General features: G+C 37.9%; 1 protein-coding gene across 1 annotated transcript in view; it reads right to left on the bottom strand.

Moving 5' to 3' along the window:
* LOC150081364 (brefeldin A-inhibited guanine nucleotide-exchange protein 3) overlaps positions 1 to 23,500 on the bottom strand; it is a 235,668-nt gene that overhangs the window by 70,134 nt on the left and 142,034 nt on the right. Inside the window, exons 20-21 of the mRNA XM_090380184.1 lie at positions 19,716 to 19,962; positions 2,478 to 2,642 (exon numbers count right to left, since the gene is read on the bottom strand). Of these exons, the coding sequence (XP_090236310.1) occupies positions 2,478 to 2,642; positions 19,716 to 19,962 (412 nt within the window). The remainder of the gene's footprint in view (positions 1 to 2,477; positions 2,643 to 19,715; positions 19,963 to 23,500) is intronic.

Below are 23,500 nucleotides of genomic sequence, written 5' to 3'. Positions count from 1 at the left end.
ATGAAAGAAAATAACAGCCATTTAAAATTACCATAAAATGTGAAAATAAACATCATAGTTACAATTTAAAAAATACTGGAGACAGATGAGAGAAGTCTGTTATATGAGAATTAAAATTTTCTTCTTGGATATTTTACTCTGAAGAGAACATTAAGGAATGTATGTATTTCTAGAAATACTTGCAGGTTGTATTTCTCTATGTATTTCTATGTCTATCTATGTATTTATAGAAATACATAGAAAGAAATTCTAAAAATAATGTTCAAGAAATACATACAGCATAAAGCATATATATATTTTTTTAGGCAATTAAATTTTAGAAACTAGCAGGCCTAGACTGAGACATCACATTAAGAATGCCATAATATAGTGAACTTGCCAAGTGATAAGTTCAGATAATGTAGTGTGCACATCTGAAATTCAGTTTGTCAGTGGAATGGCAATAACAAAATTAAGGTAGCCACAAGGTGTGGCTAGAAAGTTCCAAGAATGGCCGTGTTAAGGCACTGTGACTAACAACAAATCTGTTGGTGCAAGTTGTAATTGCATTTCTTCATCTATTGTTGCAGCAATATTATGTTGAGTGTTTATTATGTCTCACAATATTAAATTAAAAGTGGTTTTCACTTCAAAAACAGTCTGAAAAATTTATGGAACCGTGTGTGAACCTGAAATTTATGGTTATATTGAGGAAGCCTCCCACTGAAAGAAAAATTTTTAAAATAAATTTATTGGGAGGCTGCAATGTAAAATGGATTTTATATTACTTCAAGTGGCATAAATTAATTTCTGATGCATTCTGAAGGAAGAGAAAACATCCATGCTAACTCTCAATCTGGCCATTTGACAACAGTATGGACTGATGAAAATATTGAAAAAGTAAGGAAATTTGTTCATAACAATCAAAGAATGACTATCAATAAAGACAGCAGAGTTTGGTGATCACTTTCTTAATCCAGCCCCAGCTGGATTAAGAGAATGTTCATAGTTTCACCATCAATCTTGAAATGAAGGTCTGAGCAAAGATTTTGCTATATAACTGGACTCCTGATCGACTGAGACAAGAACAGGTTTTCATCAAACTTTTGTAAAAAATTAAAGCAGACCAAACTTACTAGAAAATGTCATCAACAAGATATTTCAGTATGAACCTGAGATGAAAAGGCAGAAAAAAACTGGCATCAGACATTTAACTTTCAAGCTCTGAAGTGTTTAAAGGAAAAGGTGTTGTAGAAAAGTCATGAATTGTGCTTGGACAAGTGAATTATGCATTACAACAAACTGGCTCACACTGCGATATAAATAACGCAATTTATGATGTAAAAATATCCTTTAGATTTGCACTCCCCTCCTTGATCTGAGTTTGCTCTGTCTGACTTCTTTATTTTTTCGTGTATTAATGCTTCACAGAAATGGAAGTAATTTGGGTCTTTGTAGAACATCCAACAGTATACGTGGAGGGCACTAAAATCAATATCAGTAAACAAGTTCCCGAAATGTTTCCATTCATGGCAGAAGAGAATGCTTTATGTAGAGCTGCCCAAAAAGGGACTACTTTAAAGGGAGAAAAATTACACTGGTAAATTCAATTTTAAATTGTCATTCCTGGACCTTAAAGAGCAACAACTAATAAAACAGAAAACATTGCCATGCCATGTTCAAAAAAGGAAATTATTAATATTCTCAAAAATGACTAGAAATCATGTGCAAAATATGTACATATGTTGATTGGTATATAGACAACATTTCTCCTGAATTAGTTAAATCTAAGAATTCTCAAAAATGACTAGAAGTTATATGCAAAATATGGATATATGTTGAGTAGAATATAGACATTTGTCATAATCTCCCCTGAATTAGGAAAAATGCAAAAGCAATTCAAGCAGATTAGAACTGAAGGAAATGAATAATGGATATTTTACATTTAGAGAGAACCTTTTCAGTGTATTTTTGCCTATTTTCTTAATTTTTTTAGCAAATATGATCTTTTTTCTACTGTACTGTAATTATAATAAAAAGTAACATTCACTGAATTTTGATTTTGACTACACGGAAATATATAATAACCATTCAGAACCACCTTGGGAATATAACAAATATTGCTGAAATAAGAAAAATACATTCCATTTTAAAGTAATTTTTAACAGAGTTTTATGGCTAACCTAAGTTATATTACATATAAATCTTGGAATAAACAGATTTAATAAACCCTTTTATTTTTTTATTTACTTTTCAAAGAAAATGCATTCATGAAGAATGTTGAATGTGTCACCTAATTAATTAAAAAAACAAATTGAAAACAATGTATATACATCTTTGTTTTATATAAAAAAAAAAAACTACAATTTTAATATCATCTGCTCTAATCTTATGTGAAATCTGTGACTAAATGAATAATAGCTGAAAATTAGTGAATATTCAAGTATATTGAACAAATTTTATTTAACAATATATAATAATATTTACAATTCACATACTCTGCAGATTCTGTAATAGGAGGAAGAAAAAGCCCTCCATCAAGAGTTGGATTCTGTTGCTCCAGTTGTGCCAATGGGTATACAGGTGGTCGTGAAAGAAATGATGGCAGATGGCTATGTCCACTGAAATACGTATGTTCTAATTCCAGAACATATACACAACACCTAATAAAAAAAAAATAATAATAAAAAATGTGTTTAGTTAGGAACTGAATATATATATATATAGTCAAACAATAATAAAGTCATCAAATAAAACTACTGAATAAGCTAATTCTGTGGTACATTTTGACAACCAGAACATCTCTGAACTGCTTAAAAACAATTCAGATACATCTGACAAGGGTGTTTTCTTTACACTTCTGTATGGCAATGTACAGCAACAGAAATTTATTTTACACCATAAATCACTTAATCACAATTAAAGAATGTAAAAACTGATCTCTGTCATCCTCTATTTAAAACTAGGCATAATACATAATTTTCCATAATGTAGCTTTTGTCTTTCAACTTCCAATATACTTCTTTTATATCACAGAAGGAAAAACAAATGTGGTCAATACAAAATAGTTTACTCTTAATATTCACATGTTTAGATTCTTGTGTCCATTCACACAACGCACTCCCCCATTAGTTTTAGTACCCATATAAATTTACCAAATTCTAAGCATTAGAAAAATTTTCCCCACATTATTCTTGTAAATGTTGTTACTCTTTTTTTTTTTTTATGAAAACCCCAAACACGAGAGGTATTAGAACCTATAGAGTACTTAGTACTGTGTATAGGTTGGAGGTTGAGAAGATGAAAGAAGATATATGTTGACACTGGACGAACTTCTGTAGACTGTAATTATCAGGAAATACATATGAAGGAAGGTTGTTCCAGAAAACGGCAGCTGAATGAATAAACGAGGAAGATAGAACCTATAGAGTACTTAGTACTGTGTATAGGTTGGAGGTTGATAAGATGAAAGAAGATATATGTTGACACTGGACGAACTTCTGTAGACTGTAATTATCAGGAAATACATATGAAGGAAGGTTGTTCCAGAAAACGGCAGCTGAATGAATAAACGAGGAAGATTTAAAGTTGGTTCTGTGAGTTTGAAGATGGACAGTAAATGGATGTTGGCGGCACGTGTTCGGACTGTTTTGAAAGACAGAGCGGGAATTATAGAAGCCAATTCAGAAGAACAGTACCCATGGAAGTATCTGTAGAAAAAGTATGCAGCAGAAACAGTACATCTATGAAACAGAGTGGAGAGACTGTTAGAGATGAGTCATTAATTAACCTAACTGCCCTGTTCTGAATGGAATCTAGAAGCCTGAGAGAGGTTTTGGGGGCACTGCCCCAGATGTGGGAACAATATTCCATGGTAGGGCGGATTTGCAATTTGTACAGAGTGAGCAGCTGTTTGGAAGAAAATTAACGCCGAGAGCAAAAGAGAAAACCAAGTTTTTTAGATGCAGAGGAAGCAGTATTTGTAATGTGATTGTGCCAAGAGAGATTAGAAGTCAAGGTAATCTCTAAAAGAGATATATCATCTTGCCTAGAAATCGGAGTGTCACCAAAGATAAGCATAGGAGCAGAAAAATCCTTTTTGCATGATACAAGACAGGACTGAGTTTTAGAAGGATTGAAATCAACCAAGTTGTCTTTACCCCACTGGAGAATTACCTGGAGATCAGCATTTAAAGAATTGGTAGTTGATATTCAAGAATTTGAAGCTGATTGAGCAGGGCAAGTTTCTCAAACTGGAAGGTGGAATGCAATGTGCTATCATTAGAAAATTCTTCTTCCATTTCTGGCTGGCACATTATAGCCTTAGTAGCTAATGCGCCAAAAAAATCCGAACAAACAAACAAACCATTTCTGGTCAATGGAAGATGGTCATTAATATACAAGCGGAAAAGAGTGGGGGAAAGAACTAAACCATGGGAGGCACCAGCATTAGTGGAGAAGTTAGAAGACAGAGAGCCATCTACCATCACTCTCAGTGAGTGGTCAGAGTTGTTGTTATGGGAGTTTCTGGTGCAAGGGCTATTTTGGCCAAACTGCGCCTCAGAGGTCAAAGAGAAACCGGATAATCAATTATAAAAAACAGTTGGTAAACCATAAGATGGAAGCTTGTTTAGAAGACCTTTATGCCAAACACAATCGAAAGCCTTTGAGATGTCAAGAGCAACTGTTTGTGTTTCACCAAACTTTTCCATTGAATTTGTCCATAAAAGGGTAACATAAGCCAGAATATCACCAGTGGCTCGACACTGACGGAATCGATACTGGCGATTGTTGATCAGATGGAAGGTTTCTAGATAGTTTAAAAGTTTGGGGTTAATTGATTTCTTCATTACTTTAGAAAGAGTAGAAGTAATTGCAATGGGATGATAATTGGATGGGAGGGATTTGTCACCCTTTTTATGAACTGGGTGGATATGAGCAAATTTCCAAGCAGAAGGAAAAACACCTTTGAAATAAGAAAGTGAAAAAAGGCAGCAAAGAACAGAAAGAAATACCATCAGGACCCGGAACTTTCTTAGCATCAAGATTCGTCAAAACCCTTCTGACACCCTTTTGACAGAAGACCACAGGAGGCATTGAATGGAGCATGATGTGAAAGATGGGAGGTTTTACCAAGATCATTAATACATGAGTTGGAAGAAATATTGGATGCTAGCAGGTCAGCTTTATACTTGGTTGAAGTGAAAATAGAACCATCTGGTTTTTACAGAGGCGGGAGCAGAGATAGGCAAAAGTTGCGGCCAATAGCTTTGGCAAGAAACCAGAATGCTCAGCTAAAATTAGGGCAAGAAGCAAGTTTTCTACACTAAGCTTGCTCCAAATCTAGTTTGGACTGATTAATAACTGCTTTACAATTGTTGCGAACTCTGGTTAGGCAAAAAATGAAACAGAAGTGGAAACAAGCCAATTATGATATGCAACATTCTTTTCTTGAACAGCCTTAGCACATTTATTGGAAAACCAAGGTTTAGATAAAGGACGAGATTTTAAGATGGAATAAAGGATTCCATTCCTACAAGAATAATTTCACTGATACGATCTGAGCAAACGTTGACATCAGAAGTTTTGAAACAGTAATCTGACCAAGGAAAAGAAATCTCACAGGTCATCCCATTTTGCATTCTTGTAATGCCAAACAACACAAGGTTGGAAATAGCCATGAGATAAAGGCTCCACTGGAGAAGAGACAATCACCAAGTTGTGATCTGAGGTGCCTAAAGGACCACTCACTTTGACCGTGTACTTAGAAGGATTGTTTGTGAGAAAAAGATCAAGTGTGTTGACTGTATGGTTAGAATTGTCTGGTATTCTGGTAGGGAAATGAACAATCTGTACGCGGTCATTAGTAATTGCAAAAGTCTCAGTATCTTGACCAGCTGGATCTGTGTCACTAGAAAACTGAATCCATTAGCATTAGCAGAGGCATATGATGCAAGAAAGCAAGCTTATTCAGCATCAGCCAAAAAAAAAAAAAAAAAAAAAACCCACTCCCATTTCAACCCTCCGTTCGTTCGAAATACCTGTCCAGTTGAGCTTTAAATTTGTTTAGGCTATCAACTTCAACAACAAGTGATGGAAGTCGGTTCCACCAACCAACCACCCGCTGGCCAAAGGCAAATTTCCGCACATCTATCCGACATCCGTCCTTCCTCAATTTGAATTTATGCCCTCTGAGGTGATTATTCTGAGAAAGATGAAGAATCCCATTGGCATTGAGCATGCTCAAACCATTCAAAGAATTATACACCTCTATCAGATCACCTCGCCGGTGCCTAGTCTCCAAACTCTGTAATTTGCAAAACTTAAGCCTTTCTTCGTAAGAGCAACCCTTTGTTCCATTTACTAATCTTGTTGCCCTTCTCTGTACCCGTTCCAGCAGCTCTACATCCTTCTTGAAATGAGGCCTCCAGACCTGTATACAGTACTCAAGATGTGGCCTTACCATTGCCTTATACAAGGGAATAATCACCTCCTTATCCTAGAAAAATTCCTGTATATCATTGACAAGACACCATGAGCTACTCTTGCAGCTCGTCTGCACTGCTCAGAGAACTTTATATCTGCCTGCACAATTACCCCCAGGGTCCTTTTCATTCTCCACCACTGTCAGTGTAGTACCGCAGAGTTGATACGTTGCTCTGGGGTTACTGTTTCCCATATGCAGCACTTTACATTTGTCGATGTTAAACCTCATTTGCCACCTCTCAGCCCATCTGTTCAACCTTTCCAGATCCTGTTGCAGCAGCATAGCGTCAGTATTGTCCTTAACGACCCTGCCAACCTTTGTATCATCTGCAAACTTGGACATTAAACTTGATATCCCATCATCAATATCATTCATAAACACCGAAAACAACAACGGACCCAACACTGAACCTTGAGGAACTCCACTAATAACATTAGTCCACGTTGAGCAGTGTCCATTGATTACCACTCTGTCTTCTGCCACTCAACCATCCCCTTATCCATAGCAGCAATTTGCCTCCAATGCCACACTGCTCCAATTTGTGCAGCAGTCTTCCATGTGCAACAGTATCAAAAGCCTTTCTAAGATCCAAATATATAATATCAAAGTTATTCCCTGCATCCAGTTCTTTTGTGACTACATCATAGTATCCAATCAAATTGGTCAGGCAAGACCTGCCCTTAACAAAACCATGCTGCGTCTGAGCTATAACTGAATTCTTGTCTAGATGATCCTGCAGTGCTTCTTTAACCAGTGCCTCCATTAATTTACCTGGAACAGAAGTTAAACTAACAGGTCTATAATTACTTGTGTCAGCCTTTGATCCTCCTTTGTGAATTGGGGTTACATTTGCACATCTCCAGTCTATGAGTACCTCCCCTGAGTCCAAAGAAGCTCTCATAATTATGGCTAGGGGTTTGCATACTTCCTTTGCTGCCTCCTTTAATATAACTGGATAGATCCCATCCACCCCAGGTGCCTTTTTTATGTTTATCCTCAACAATCTCTCCTCCACTTTCCTCTCAGTTATTACAAAATCATCCAGCTCACTGCCAATGTTTACTTTACCTGCATCATTCTCCTTCCTGAATAACTCCTCATGCGTGAATGTAGATGCAAAATACTCGTTTAGATTGTTAGCCACCTGAGCAGGATCCTCAACTGTTGAACCATCAATATCCAGTGGACCAATCTGATTCATCCCTTTCCTTTTCGAGTTCAAGTATGTAAAGAACTCTTTTCTGTTTTTCTTTGCATCCTTTGCCAAGGATTTTTCATAGTCTGCCTTTGCCTGCCTAATCTCCTTTGTGACTTGGTTACAGACCAACTTATATCTATCATAGGCTTCCATGTCAGCCATTAATTTGTATGTATCCCATGCATTTTTCTTCTCTGCCACATGTCTCATTAGTTCATCTGACAACCATTTAGGCCTAAACCTTGAACAATATTTCTTAGTTGGTATGTAAAGCCTGGTAGCCTCCAAGATTAGTTCCTTGAATGCTTCCCATTTTGAGTTTGCTGTTGGTAACATCATCAGTTGGTCCCACTGTATAGAATTTAAATACTGTCTCAGACCATCATAGTCGCCTTTACGAAAACAAAAACCCTTCCCTTTACCTCTGATGGTAGTTACCTCCTTGAGTAAATCCCACTTCAACACACTGTGATCACTGCCACCTAGTGGTTCATTTATCTGCAGGTTCTTAATGCATGAAGAATCACTACTGATAATCAGATCAAGAGTATTGCTCCCTCTTGTTGCCTCACGAACATGCTAATGTAGAAAACAATCATCCAATAAATCCACAAAAGCCTTGCTAGTGTGCGAGTGACCAACCCACAAATTCCAGTCAATATCTGGGAAATTAAAGTCCCCCATTATAAGACTCTCTGATTTACTGGCCCACTCTATTTCCCTGTACAATATCTTATTATACTCATCAGAGTCATTAGGCCTATAGCACACTCCTACTCTCAATTTTGATTTCCCTATGCTTATGTCACACCAAACTGACTCGACACTGCCCTGTCCATCGATGTCGACTGGCTTCACTTCCTTGGACTTTATGTGTTTCTTAATTAATAGCATAACCCCTCCTCCCCTCCTGTCCTGTCTATCCTTTCTATACACATTGTATTCCCCAAATTCCAGTTCCGCATTACTTATATCTGTGTGACACCACGTCTCTGATATCCCAACAATATCTGCCTTTGATGTTTTGAGCAATACCTCAAATTATCAAATTTATTTACCAAACTCCTAGCATTGGTGTACACGCAGGTATACATGCACCTGTTTCTATTCTTAGCTACCCTAACATAACCCATGTGTTTACTTGTACCGCAATGACTACCAGCAGTCTCTGAAATATCCTGCATCTTGTTTTTCAGACTTCTGCTCATTTCAATAGAAGCAGTGCAAGAATCACTTCCACCTCTGCCACTGGCTACTGTTAATCTATTAGTCCTTGTATCCCCCCCAACTAGCAGTTTTCCGACCCACCTAACACTGCCTCGACAGCATCAGCAAAAATTCTTGCACCCTTTCTATTTAAGTGTATCCCATCCCTGTAGAAGCAATCTCTCCTGTTAACAAGTACAGTCCAGGCTGAAAAAAATTCTACCCCTTGAGCCTTGCACAATCCCTCCAGGGCCGAATTGATCGACAAGGCTCTCATCATATACTCCCTCCTATCGTGTCTGGGCAGAATTGCAGACACTTTCAAGTTCAACCCTAATTCACGGCTTTTTTTCAACAGTGACCTGTACTTGCTAAGTAATTCCGCCGGTCTCCTACTCTTAATATCATTAGTGCCAACGTGTACAACTATATCACCTTTTGTGCCCTTAAAAGATGATATCCGCTCTACAACGTCATCAACCTTTGCCCCTGGCAGACATACCCTGGTCCTATTCCACCTATTCTTTTTACAAAGTACGTTCCCCGTTTCCCTGACAATAGAGTCACCAACAACTACTAGTTCCTGTGGGACCAGCGCATTCTGCCTAGGGGGCTGCTTCTGTGTTGCCTGATGACCAAGTGCAAGCTCTGGCGTTGATGTGGGCAGCTGAGAGCTTGATGGGCCCCTCAATTTATTTCCTTCGAGGGCATCCACCCTGTCCTTCAAGCTCTCATAAAGGCCCATAACAACGCTGAGTTGTCGCCTGATTTCCTTGCACTCCTTACATCGTGCACACACAAAGACATCCCCCTTGGCAGTATCATGTCCCGTACCCGACTGCTCCGCAAACATCAAGCAAACAGTGCATTTTAATAGACTGTGATTCAGAGGGCAACTGCCCCCCTCAGTTCTCCCCTGAACCACAGCACTCCCATTAGCGTCATTAGTAATTGCTCGTCATTAGTAATTGCAAAAGTCTCAGTATCTTGACCAGCTGGATCTGTGTCACTAGAAAACTGAATCCAGCTGGAGTTGTGAAAATTAGAATCACCAAGGAAAATTACCTCATTAGAAAAGTTGACTGGAACTTAGCTCTAGAGACTAACCATGGGTTCCACCACTTCAAGCCTCCAATAAGCAAAGTGGTGGTATTGCACAGGTTGATGAGAGTCATCTACCATCTAATATTGCCTGGTAACACAGAGGGGCAGCATTCCTCCGTGTGGTGTGGGTGCCACACGGAGGAATGCTGCTTACATTGGTTCACACCTGGGTGGTCACCCACAGTGTGCTTGTGCATGGAGGTTATACCCAGGATTACTAACAGTCCCACCATTGTGAAGGTGCAAGCAGAGGATTTGGATCTCACAGACTGTCCAGACTTCACCGAAATTGGGCCCACTTGATTTGAGTGTCACCTCAGTTCTATCAGCATGGGCCCACTTGACTTGAGTGTCACATCAGTTCTATCAGCATTTTAGACTTCCAGGTAGCAAGCAGAGCTTGTCTGGCATATCTGAAAATGTCTGTGACAACCTCAATTTGTCTTAACTAATAACAAGACCTCTACAAGTTTTGATTATAATTTACCTGTGACTATTGGTACCAACGGTCATCCCAACTTTTAGAAATTAAAAAAAAAACATAAGACATAATAGAGATCCAGATTTAGCCAGAATGCTCCATAATTGCATTCCAGCACAGTCTGAGTAGTATTCCCAGATCTTGATCCAAATTAATGATAGCCAATTAAGGTATATCACATGCTGCAGCAAGTGAATTACACATACTGTCATGAAATGCAATAAATTTACTTTAAAGTTTGTTTTATTTATTTTATTCTTTATGTTTCATTCAATTGCACGGTATTGGTTATTCCAAAACCTATACATTCTATGACCTAGTTTAAGTTGACTATAACAACCCATGCCAACTTACACAAGTGGAATACCATAGTGCAGTCACATTGTTCAACAAATTAAGTACCCTAATCTTTCAAAAACAAATAAAAAAAAAATTGCATATAAGAACAAAACTAATCTTGCTTAAAACTAAAACACACAACACAGCACAAACTAATGAATAAACAGAACAATGATATTGCACTAAACTCTGCTCAGTTTGTTAATGCTACTTACAATAAAAGTATTAAAAATTAAATCTTTATATTAGCAGAGGCATATGATGCAAGAAATCAAGCAAGCTTATATGGAATCAGGCAAAAAAAAAAAAAAAAAAAATCTTCCCATTTCACCCATCCATTCATTCATTTCAAATGTTTGTCTAGTTCTGCCTTGAATTTATTTAAGATATCAACTTCTTGAATTTATTTAAGATATCAACTTCCACAACGACAGATGGAAGTTTGTTCCAGCAACCAACTACCTGCTGGCTAAAGGTACGGCTAGCTTAAGGCACGTTCAAGCGGTTTCCCCGAACAGGACGCCAAAATTTAGGGGGCGTAGAATGCCCCGAAAATTCACTGATTTGCTGTAAATTTCAAGTCGGAGAGGCGCACCAGAAAATCTTGCACAGGGTGCTGACAGACCTGGGATTACTTCTGGCTAAAGGCAAATTTCCAGACATCTATTCAACAACTGTCTTTCCTTAATTTCAATTTATGCCCCCTCGGGTTTGTAATCTGCACAAGAGGAAGAATCCTATCACAAATGAGCCTGCTCAATCCATTCAAAGCCTTATACACCTCAGTCAGGTTGCTTCTCAGGTACCTAGTCTCCAAACGATGCAATTTGCAAAACTTAAGTCTTTCTTCATAAGAGCACCCCTTTGTTCTCCCTCAGCAGTCTTGTTGCCCTTCCTTGCACTCGTTCTAGCAACTCTACATCCTTCCTAAAATGAGGCTTCCAGACCTGACCATTGCCTTATACAAGGGAATGAGCCTGCTCAATCCATTCAAGGCCTTATACACCTCAATCAGGTTGCCTCGCAGGTGCCTAGTCTCCAGACGATGGTAATCAATGGACACATTGATTACCACTCTGTCTTTTCCCACTCAACCATCCTTTTATCTATTGTAGCATTTTGCTCTTAATGCCATAGTGCTCCAATTTGTACAGTAGTCTTCCATGTGCAATAGTATCAAAAGTTTTCCTGAAATCCAAGTATATGATATTGAAATTATTTTTTGCATCCAGCTCTGTGATCACGTCATAGTATGCAATCAAATTTGTCAGACAAGACTGCCCCGTAACAAACCCATGCAGTGTCTGAATTATTACTGCAGTCTTGTCTAAATAATCTTGAAATGCTTCTTTAACCAGTGACTACATTATTCTCAACAGAACATAAATGTCAAACTAACAGGTCTGTAATTACTCGTGTCACCCTTTTATCCCCCCTCCCCCCTTTGTGAATTGGAGATACATTTGCACATACTCCAGTCTGTGGGGACTTCCCCTGAGTCCAAGGATGCTCTCATAATTATGGCTAAGGGTTTACTTACTTCCTTTGCCACCTCTTAATATAACTGGACAGATCCCATCAACCCCAGCTACCATTCACCATCATAAAATGTTTAACTTCAACAACTTCTTCACTTTGCTCTCAGTTATTACAAAATCATTTAACTCACTGTTAGAGTTTGAAAAACATCTGGCCCTCTCCCCTTTGAATAACTCCTCGTGTGTGAATGTAGATGAAAAATACTCATTTAGTTTGGCAGCTATCTGAAGATGATCATCTACAGTCAAACCACTGATATCAAGTGGACTAATCTGATTCAGCCCCTTCCTTTTAGTTTATACAAGTAAAGAAATCTTTGCTGTTTTTCTTTGCATCCTTTGCCAAATATTTCTCATAATCTACCTCTGCTTGCCTAAACTCCTTTGTAACTTGATTACAGACTAGCTTATATCTACCATAGGCTTCTGTGTCACTCGATAATTTATATACATCCCATGCATTTTTCTTCTCTGCCACGAGTCTCACTAGTTCATCTGACATCCATTTGGGCCTAAACCTAGAACAGTATTTTAGTTGGAACAAAAAGCCTAGTAGCTTCCAAGATTACTTCCTTGAAACGCTTCCCATTCAGAATTTGCTGTTGGTAACATCATCAGTTGGTCCCATTGTATAGAATTTAAAAAATCTCTAAGACCACGGTAGTCACCTTTAAGAAAGTAAAAACTCTTCCCTTTATCCGTGAGGGTAGTTACATCTTTAAGTAAATTCCACATCAGTATACTGTGATCACTGCCACCCAGTGGTTCCTTTATCTGCAAATTCTTACTGCATGAATAATCACTGCAGATAATCAGATCAAAAGTATTACAACCTCTGGTTGTCTCTCTAACATGCTACTGTAGAAAACAATCATCCAATAAATCCACAAAAGTCTTGCTAGTGTGCGAGTGACCAACACACAAATTTCAATCAATACTTGGGAAGTTAAAATCCCCCCTTATAAGACACTCTGATTTACTGGCCCACTCTATTTCTCTGTATAATTGTTCATTGTACTCAAGAGAGTCATTAGGCCTATAACAAAGTCCTATTCTCATTTTTGCTTTCCCAGTGCTTATGTCACACCGTTATTGTTCGTTCGTTATTTGGTTTTTAGGAGCATTAGCAACTAAGGCCATATTGCTCCGGGATATGCGGTGGTCATTCCTTGACCTTTCCGCATACTCCGTATTTGGTGGTGACGGGCTCGAACCCCGGTCTAATCAAGAAGCATGTGCTACGCACTGCTGCTCCTTCCCACCTGGCTACGGAGGCGCCCTATGTCACACCAAATTGACTCAACGTTGCACTGTCCATCTATGTCAACTGGATGCACTTCCTTAGACTGTGTGTGTTTCTTATCTTACAGCGTAACCCCTCCTCCTTTCCTATCCTTTCCATACACATTGTAGTCCCCAAATTCCAATTCTGCATTCCTAGGCTTGACATAGCCAAGCGGTCAAAGCACAAGTGCAGTAGCACACGCTCTTTGAATGGACTGAGGTTCAAGCCTGTGACTGCTAAATACGATTAACATTTGTATTGATTGATTTATTGTAAACTCCCCTGATCTGGTGGTCGTGCTTGAGTATAAACAAGATTTTTTTTTTTAATATCTGTGACACCACATCTCTGATATCCTAACAATATTTACCTTTAATGATTTGACCAGCACTTCAAATTCATCAAATGTATTTACTATACTCCTAGCACTGGTGTAAATGCAATTATACATGCACCTGTTCTTACTCTTACTTACTCTAACACAGCCCATGTATTTACTTTTTTCATGACCTCCAGCATTTCCGGAACTCCAGCAACTTGCTTTCCAGGCTGCTGCTCAATACAACAGAAGCAGTGCAAGAATCATTTCCACCTCTGCCCGTGGCTACTGTTAATCTATTAGTCTGTGAATTCCCCCCAAGCTAGCAGTTTTCCGACCCACCTAACATTGCCTCAATAGCATCAGCAAATATTCTTGCACCCTTTCTATTTAAGTGTATCCCATCCGTGTAGAAGCAATCTCTCCGATTAACAAGCACAGACCAGGCTGAAAAAATTCTACCCCATGAGCCTTGCACAATCTCTCCAGGGCTGAAATGACTGACAAGGCTCTCGTCATATATTCCCTCCTAACGTGTCTGAGCAGGATTGCAGACACTTTCAAATTTAATCCTAATTCATGACTTTTTTTCAACATTGACCTTTACTTGTTAAGTAAATCCGCAGATCTCCTACACTTAATGTTAATAGAGCCAACATGTACAACGATATCACCTTTTGTGCCCTTACTACATGTAAACATATCTCTCAAAACATAAGGCATACAGGGTCCATATTATTAGTAGTAGTAGAAGAAATTGCCAATGATGCAATCAGCATAGGCCAAAAAAAAAAAAAAAACACATCATCTATCCATCCCCTCTAATATTTTTCCAAGTCTTTCCTCAAACTGCCCACTTCCACAATGCCAGACATTATTTTGCTCCAATAATCAATTACTCTCCAGCTGAAAGCAAATTTCCACACACCTATCCTGCAGCCATTTTCAATTTAATTTAAGATTATTAAAAGTTAAGGTATAAACAGAAGTGTAAAACAGTTTTCAAAATAATTGACAAAGTCAATGAAATTTAGCACAGAAGTACATAACATTATAGTAGTAGTGGCATGTGATGCAAGAAAGCAAGTGTATGAGTTTATGCAGCATTTGCCAAAAAAAAAAAAAAAAAACGCACCATTCCCTCCAAATGCCTGTCCAGTTCCTCCTTAAATTTATTTAACCTATCAACTTCTACAATGACAGATGGAAGTTTGTTCCAGCAATTAACCACCAGCTGGCTAAAGGCAAATTTCCGCACATCTATTCTACATCTGTCTTTTCTTAATTTTAATTTATGCCCCCTTAGGTTCGTAATCTGAACAAGTGGAAGGATCCCAACAGAATTCAGCGTGCTCCACCCATTCAAGGCCTTATACACCTCAATCAGATCACCGTGCAGGTGCCTAGTCTCCAGCCGCTGCAATTTGAAGAACTTAAGCCTCTCTTGGTAAGAGGATCCCTTCATTCCCCTCACCAATCTTGTTGCCCTTCTCTGCACACGCTCAAGTAAATCTACATCCTTCCTAAAATGAGGCCTCCAGACCTGTACGCAGTACTCAAGGCGTGGCCTTACCGTTGCCTTATACAGAAGGACAATCACCTCCTTTTCCCTGCTAGCAAAATTTCTATATATCATTGACAAAATCCCATGACCTGCCTGGCAGCCTGTCTGCATTGCTCAGAAAACTTCATATCTGACTGCACAATTACTCCCAGGTCTTTTTCATTTTCTACCACCTTAAATGTAGTACCACACAGTTGGTACGTTTCTCTGGGGTTACTTCTGCCCATATGCAGTATTTTGCATTTGTCAAGGTTAAACTTCAGTTGCCACTTCCTAGCCCATCTGCCCAAATTATCTAGATCCTGTTGCAGTAGCACACTGTCATTACTGTCATTAACAACCCTGCCAACTTTTGTATCATCTACAAACTTCGACACTAAGCCTGATATACCTTCATCAATATACAAAACAATAGAGAACCCAACACCGAACCCTGTGGGACTCCGCTAATAACATTAGTCCATGAAGAGCAGCACCCATTAATTACCACCCTTTGTCTTCTCCCATTCAACATTCAACCATCCTTTTATCCATTGTAGCAACTTACCCTTAATACCATTCTGCTTCCATGCGCAACAGTGTCAAAAGCTTTCCTGAAATCCAAATATATGATATCAAAATTTTTTTTTGCATCCAGTTCCTTTGTAACCACATCATAATATCCTATCAAATTTGTCAGACAAGACTTTCCCTTAACAAACCCATGCTGTGTCTGAATTATTGCTGCAGTCTTGTCTAGATGATCCTGCAATGCATCTTTAACCAGTGACTCCATTATTTTACCCGGAACAGAAGTTAAACTAACTGGTCTGTAATTACTCGTGTCACCCTTCGATCCCCCCCTTTGTGAATTGGGGATACATTTGCACGTCTCCAGTCCGTGGGACCTCCCCTGAATCCAAGGTTGCTCTCATAATTATGGCTAAGGGTTTGCTTAGTTGCTTTGCCACCTCCTTTAATATAACTGGATAGATCCCATCCACCCCAGGTGCCTTTCTTATGTTTAACTTCAACAATTTCTCCTTCACTTTGCTTTCAGTTATTACAAAATCATTAAGCACCCTGCTACAATTTGATAACCTTCTGATATTTTCAAACCTTAATAACTCCTCATGTGTGAATGTAGATGTAAAATACTCATTCAGTTTGTTTGCTATCTGAGCAGAATCATCAACAGTCGAACCATCGATACGAAGTGGACCAATCAGATTCATCCCCTTCCTTTTAGAGTTTATATAAGTAAAGAAATCCTTGCTGTTTTTTTTAGCGTCTTTTGCCAAAGATCTCTCGTAATCTGCCTTCACCTGCCTAACCTCCTTTGTGACCTGATTACAGACTAGCTTATATCTGCCATAGGCTTCTGAGTCGCTTGATAATTTATATGCATCCCATGCATTTTTCTTCTCTGCCACGAGTCATTAGTTCATTTGATAACCATTTAGGCCTAAACCTTGAACAATATTTCTTAATAGGTATGAAACTTTTAGTAGCATCCATGATTAATTCCTTGAATGCTTCCCACTGTACAGAATTGAAAAACTGTCGAACCACTGTGCTCACCTTTAAGGAAGCAAAAACTCTTTCCTTTACCCCGATGGTAATTATATCTTTAAGTAAATCCCACATCAGTACACTGTGATCACTGTCACCTAGTGGTTCCTTTATCTGCAAATTCTTAATACACGAATGATCACTGTTGATAACCAGATCAAGAGTATTACCCTCTCTGGTTACCTCTCGAACATGCTGCTGAAGAAATCAATCATCCAATAAATCCACAAAAGTCTTACTAGTGTGTGAGTGACCAAACCACAAGTTCCAGTCAATATCTGGGAAGTTAAAATCCCTCAGTTATGATGTAATAGTGCCACATATGAACTTGTGGATACAGCATTTCATTTCAATAAAGTTAAAATTAGCTCATGCACACTTGGAAATGAGTATTCAGGAGAGGAAGTTACATACCATAATGGGGGTGGGGGGGTGGATATGATTACCCTTGCCAGTCAGGCAACAAGCTTTTATGCTGTTAATGAGAATGTTCATAACTCCTGGTGAAATTAAAGCACTCCTTTTCTAAGAGAAGTTCATAGCTCTTGTAGGGAGATGACTGACAACTTAAGTCAATCACCTCCAAGCTCAAAAATAAGCTTCTGTAAAGTAATTAGTAATATTAGTATTAGTGATGGCAAATGATGCAAGGAAGCAAGTTAATACATCATCAGCCAAAAAAAAAAAAAAAAAACCACCCCACATCATCTGTCCACGCCTTCTAGTAATTTGTCTAATGCATGGTTTTCAAACAGTTCTGCCCCAAACACCTCATTTCCACTTGTTTCAACCTACTCTAAATATCTTTATTTCTGACAAGAAAACTGTCTTCTGTGCAGAAATATTTCTTCTATTCCACTTTTTTTTTTAAAAAAAACATTCAAATCACAGCAATCACTCCATTGTATATTCGGTGAGAACATTTTTGAATGAATATTTCATGATATGAATATTTCATATCATATTCATATTCCTATATGAATATTTCATAACACACACACAAACACACTCATTAGAAAAGGGGGATGGGGTGTGTTTGGATCAATGCAGATTGATCCATTTAGAAAACTCGAATATAGTAATTCTCCATAATGCAGGGGGAACAACTGCATTCAATAGCTGATGCAGAGCTCTCCCCCCCCCCCAAATAGTGCTACTAACACCTTGGATGTTACCCATCAGTAAATGATTTCAAATCTGACATTCTGCAACCCTTTGCTGCTCTTCAAAGTAAATGTCCACCAGGCTATAACTCAAAAACATCCAAGGATAAAGTGGAGTTTTTGATTTCTCTATTAAAAATTCAACACTTAATCCAATAATTAATGACTAGAGAGCTGACGTGCGGTCCAAAATTGAAATGTTTTACTAGGTCTAACTCTTCAGAAATAGATAGAAATTAATTTATGATATGGGGAGCTGTTTAAAAGCTCTCTGTTATTTACTGTGCTTGAAATCATTTTTGATCGACAAAGAATAATTATTGCTAATAATTACATGCAAAAGGATTCAATCAGCCTACACATGCCTAAAAATGACATATCAAATGATTAGCATTGCCTGTGTCCATTGCAGCAAAACACCACATAATAGACATTCACTGCTACAGGTAGAAACTCTCAACTGCTTTTTACTTATACCTAAACAAGTTTTTGAGACCAGTACTGTTATAGCTTCTCTCTACAATCTGTATTTGTACAAGGAAAAAATTCCATAAGGATGTTCTGAGAATCTAGATTTAACTCCTCTTTGGAGAAATGTTACTTACTTGTAGTGTATCATTAGGAAACTCATTTTAGTTTCATAATAAGGGAGATTAGTTCCACATATCAAGATTTTCACTTTATTCGGACAAGCTTTTGCCTGATGCAGTCTATTCTTTAAAATAACGCAAATAAATACAGCTATAATATGCATATAGTATTCTGAGATAGATGTGAGACCTCATGCCCAATCATATTTCAACATTCTCTGTGAACTCTAAACAGCATGTTTAGCACAATCATATACAACCAGTTGCCATTCAACATCATAAAATATCATTCCATGCAATATTCCCACACATCAAAGTTTGTTTCATCATGCACAAGTGTGTGTATGCATGTACACAGTCATCTCAATTCATTATCAGTTCTTTTAATTAATATATAAATTATTTAAACTGCATATATCTAAAATTTAAGATAAGAATATTTTAACTCGTCTTTTTATTTATTCTTTGCGAATGTAAGCTAATTATTTTAATATGGAATGGACTTAATTATGAACATTCTAAATAGTAAAAACTGAAATTATTTACACATTCATGTGAGTTAAACTGGTGGAATTTACCAAACATAAGAGCAAAAGCAGCTATTGCTGCTATGATCTTTTCTAAGACTATAACCATAACTAATACATTCCATTTCTTTCGTTGTTTGCAAATAATCCTCTTTCATACAATAGATGATTGTTTATACAGTTGTATTTATTCATGCAAGAAAATAACTAAATAAAATAAACTTAAATTTCAAGGAGATCTTAAATAAAGTACAATTTTTTATTTAAGCAATATATATTTTATTATCTTTTTTATCATTATGTTTACAATTATAGAAAATAATTAACTGCTTATGCTTTATTTTAATTTAGTTGAATACCTGAAGAAAAAAGTAGTTTATCTACCTAAACACATGTTTCCAACATTCAGGACTATGGCTTCCTAATTCAAGACCTCTATTCAATATGACATCCATGCTGAGAATATGAGAAGTATGTAGCCTTAAAGAAGATTTATTCCTTCCTGAGAGTATTGCTTTTTTTAATCTGTGATTATCAGGAAATGAGTTAGTGCGTGATGGTGCATCTTCAGAAAGTGGACAAGAAGCTTCTGCAAGCTGGGAAAATACTGAACAGCAGCGAGACTGAAGCCCTAAAGAAGATATAATTTGAGTACAGGAAAATGTCCTTTCAAGAAAAATATTCAATACTGCAAAATGTCATTTAGCTTACAATATGCAAGCAAACTTTAAGTAAAATGCACATTTCTGATATTTTATATACTAGATGGAAAATAAATATTATTATAAAGCTGACTGTTTCAAATAAATTCAAATGTTTAAAAAAAAAAAAAAAAAATCTTCGATTTTCAGTCACCAGTTTTGTAGTAAGACTTAAATCAAGACATAGCAAACCCTCCATGACAGTATAGTGGTTTTGCCACTTGTTTGCAGGTCTGGTTTCAAGTCCTGCAACTAGAGGAATTTGTTCATTTACCTACAAGAATACCGGACAATCCTAATCATACAGCCAACACGCTTGCTCTTTTTCTCACAAACAACCCTTCTAAGTATACGGTCGAAGTGAGGTCCTTTAGGCACTTCAGATCACAACTTGGTGATTGTCTCTTCTCCAATGGAACCTTTATCTCATGGCTATTCCCAACCTCATGTTGTTTGGCATTACAAGAATGCAAAATGGGATGACCTGCGAGACGTCTTTTCTTCTTTTCCTTGGTCGGATTACTGTTTCAAAACTTCTGATGTCAACTTTTGCTCAGATCGTGTCAGTGAAATTATTCTTGCAGGAATGGAATCCTTTATCCCACACTGCACTTTAAAATCTCGTCCTTTATCTAAACCTTGGTTTTCCAATAAATGCGCTAAAGCTGTTCAAGAGAAGAATGTTGCATGTCGTAATTGGCTTTTTCTAATTCTTCAGTTTCTTTTTCTGCCTACACCAAAGCTCGCAACAATTGTAAAGCAGTTATTAACCAGTCCAAACTAGAGTTTGAACAGGCTAAGAGTAGAAAACTTGCTTCTTGCCCTAATGGTAGCCAAGCATTCTGGTCTCTTGCCAAAGCTATTGGCCGCAACTTTTGCCCATCTCTGCTCCCACCTCTGTCCAAACCAGATGGTTCTGTTGTCACTTCAGCCAATGATAAAGCTGACCTGCCAGCATCCCATTTTTCTTTCAACTCATGCATTAATGATCTTGGTAAAACACCTCCCACCATTCCCAACACGCTCCATTCAATGCCTCCTGTGGTCTTCTGTCAAAAGGATGTCACAAGCATTTTGACGAATCTTGATGCTAAGAAAGCTCCAGGTCCTGATGGTATTTCACCACTTGTTCTCAAAACCTGTGCTCCTGAACTTACTCCTATTCTTTGCTGCCTTTTTTCACTTTCTTATTCCAAAGGTGTTTTTCCTTCTGCTTGGAAATTTGCTCATATCCAGCCAGTTCCTAAAAAGGGTGTCAAATCCCTCCCATCCAATTATCGTCCCATTGCAATTACTTCTACTCTTTCTTAAGTAATGGAGAAATCGATTAACCGCAAATTTTAAACTACCTAGAAACTTTCCATCTAATCAACGATTGCCAGTATGGATTCCGTCAGTGTTGATTCACTGGTGATATTCTAGCTTATGTTACCCATTTATAGACTAATTCAATGAAACACAAGTAGTTGCTCTTGACATCTCAAAGGCTTTCGATTGTGTTTGGCATAAAGGTCTTCTAAACAAGCTTCCATCTTATGGTTTACCAACTGTTTTTAGTAATTGGTTATCCAGTTTTCTCTCTGATCGCTCACTGAGGGTGATGGTAGATGGCTCTCTGTCTTCTAACTTCTCCACTAATACCGGTGTCCCCCAAGGTTCAGTTCTTTCCCCCACTCTTTTCCTCTTGTATATTAATGACCTTCTTCCATCGACTGGAAATCCTATCCGTAGTTTTGCCGATGATAGCACATTACATTCCACTTTCCATTTTGAGAAACCTTGTCCTGCTCAATCAGCTTCAACTTCTCGAAAATCTGCTACCAATTCCTTAAATGCTGATCTTCAGGTAATTCACCAGTGGGGCAAAGACAACTTAGTTGATTTCAACCCTTCTAAAACTCGGTCTTGTCTTATATCTCGCAAAAAGGATTCTTCTGCTCCTATGTTTATCTTTAGTGACACTCCGATTTCTAGACAAACTGATATATCTCTTTTGGGGATTACCCTGACTTCTAATCTCTCTTGGCACAAGCATATTACAAATATTGCTTCTTCTGCATCTAAAAAACTTGGTTTTCTCTTTCGCTCTCGGTGTTACTTTTCTTCCAAACAGCTGCTCCCTCTGTATAAATCGCAAATCCGCCCTGCCATGGAATATTGTTCCCACATCTGGGGTGGTGCCCCCAAAACCTCTCTCAGGCTTCTTGATTCCATTCAGAAGAGGGCAGTTAGGTTAATTAATGACTCATCTCTAAGAGTCTCTCCACTCGCTTTCTCATAGATGTACTGTTTCTGCTGCATGCCTCTTCTACAGATACTTCCATGGGCACTGTTCTTCTGAATTGGCTTCTATAATTCCCACTCTCTCTTTCAAAACAGTCCGAACACGTGCCACCACCAGCCAACATCCATTTACTGTCCAACTTCAAACCCACAGAACCAACTTTTCATCTTCCTCATTTATTCATTCAACTGCCATTTTCTGGAACAACCTTCCTTCATACGTATTTCCCGAAAATTACAATCTACAGAAGTTCAAGTCCAATGTCAACAAATATCTTCTTTCGTCTTCTCAACCTCCAACCCAAGCACGGTACTAAGTACTATAGGTTCTAATACCTCTCGTGTTTGGGGTTCACATAAAAAAAAAAAAAAAAAAAATTCTAAAAAAGCATCTTCAAGTTGAGGCTGTAGTTGGCTGATCTCAGGTGAAGGGAGGGGAGCAGGTTCCCCCCCCAAGTTATTTCAGCCTTTTCAGCCTGCTCAATATGCAAACTGGCCCACAGATGCACACTTGTAAAGACATAACATACAATAGTGCAATATGGTGTAAATCACTGATGTATTGGTATTGGGCACAAGGGTAACTGGGGCAAAAACGTGCCTATTCCAATGTTATGTTCTTATATAAACATTTGGTACAATTTGTCATCAGAGTAAATCATATATTCGTATTTGCTTAAGAAAGGTAAATAGTTAATTTAAATTCGCATTGTTTCCAATAACATGGGCAAGTGATAGATGTTCTTTCAGTCGTCACAGTGAAAGGAAAGTATTTTTTCTGAAATGGGAATAGTGCTTACAATCTAAGAGTATATGCTTGACAGTAAGTGGTAATGTAGAATGTGTGCATCGAGGTGGATCATCCTCCTTGAGAAGATATATATGAGTTGGATGTGTATGCCCTATGCATAATCTTCCTGTCTGTTTTATCCGAAGCTAGATTTGCTGGTTCCTCTTTGATTTCGAGCAATTTGTTGTTCATTTGTGACCTCCAGAATTTGAGTCACTGACATGCCTAAAAGTTTGCTGTTGCTATGCATTTTCAAGAATAACACACACATACTAAAAAAAAAATAAATTTAGAACTTCTTTATCACAAAAACAAAGCAAATGAAACTCAGAAACTTATTTGAAATGGACAGAAGAGCTGGTCTAGCAATCAGCATAGCATTAGTAGAGGCACAT

Source organism: Mastigoproctus giganteus, chromosome 8 (assembly GCF_048544385.1).
Source record: "Mastigoproctus giganteus isolate SK-2022 chromosome 8, ASM4854438v1, whole genome shotgun sequence".
Taxonomy (NCBI): Eukaryota; Metazoa; Arthropoda; class Arachnida; order Uropygi; family Thelyphonidae; genus Mastigoproctus; species Mastigoproctus giganteus.
Note: the sequence above shows the minus strand (reverse complement) of the source record. Positions and strands in the feature narration are given on the sequence as shown.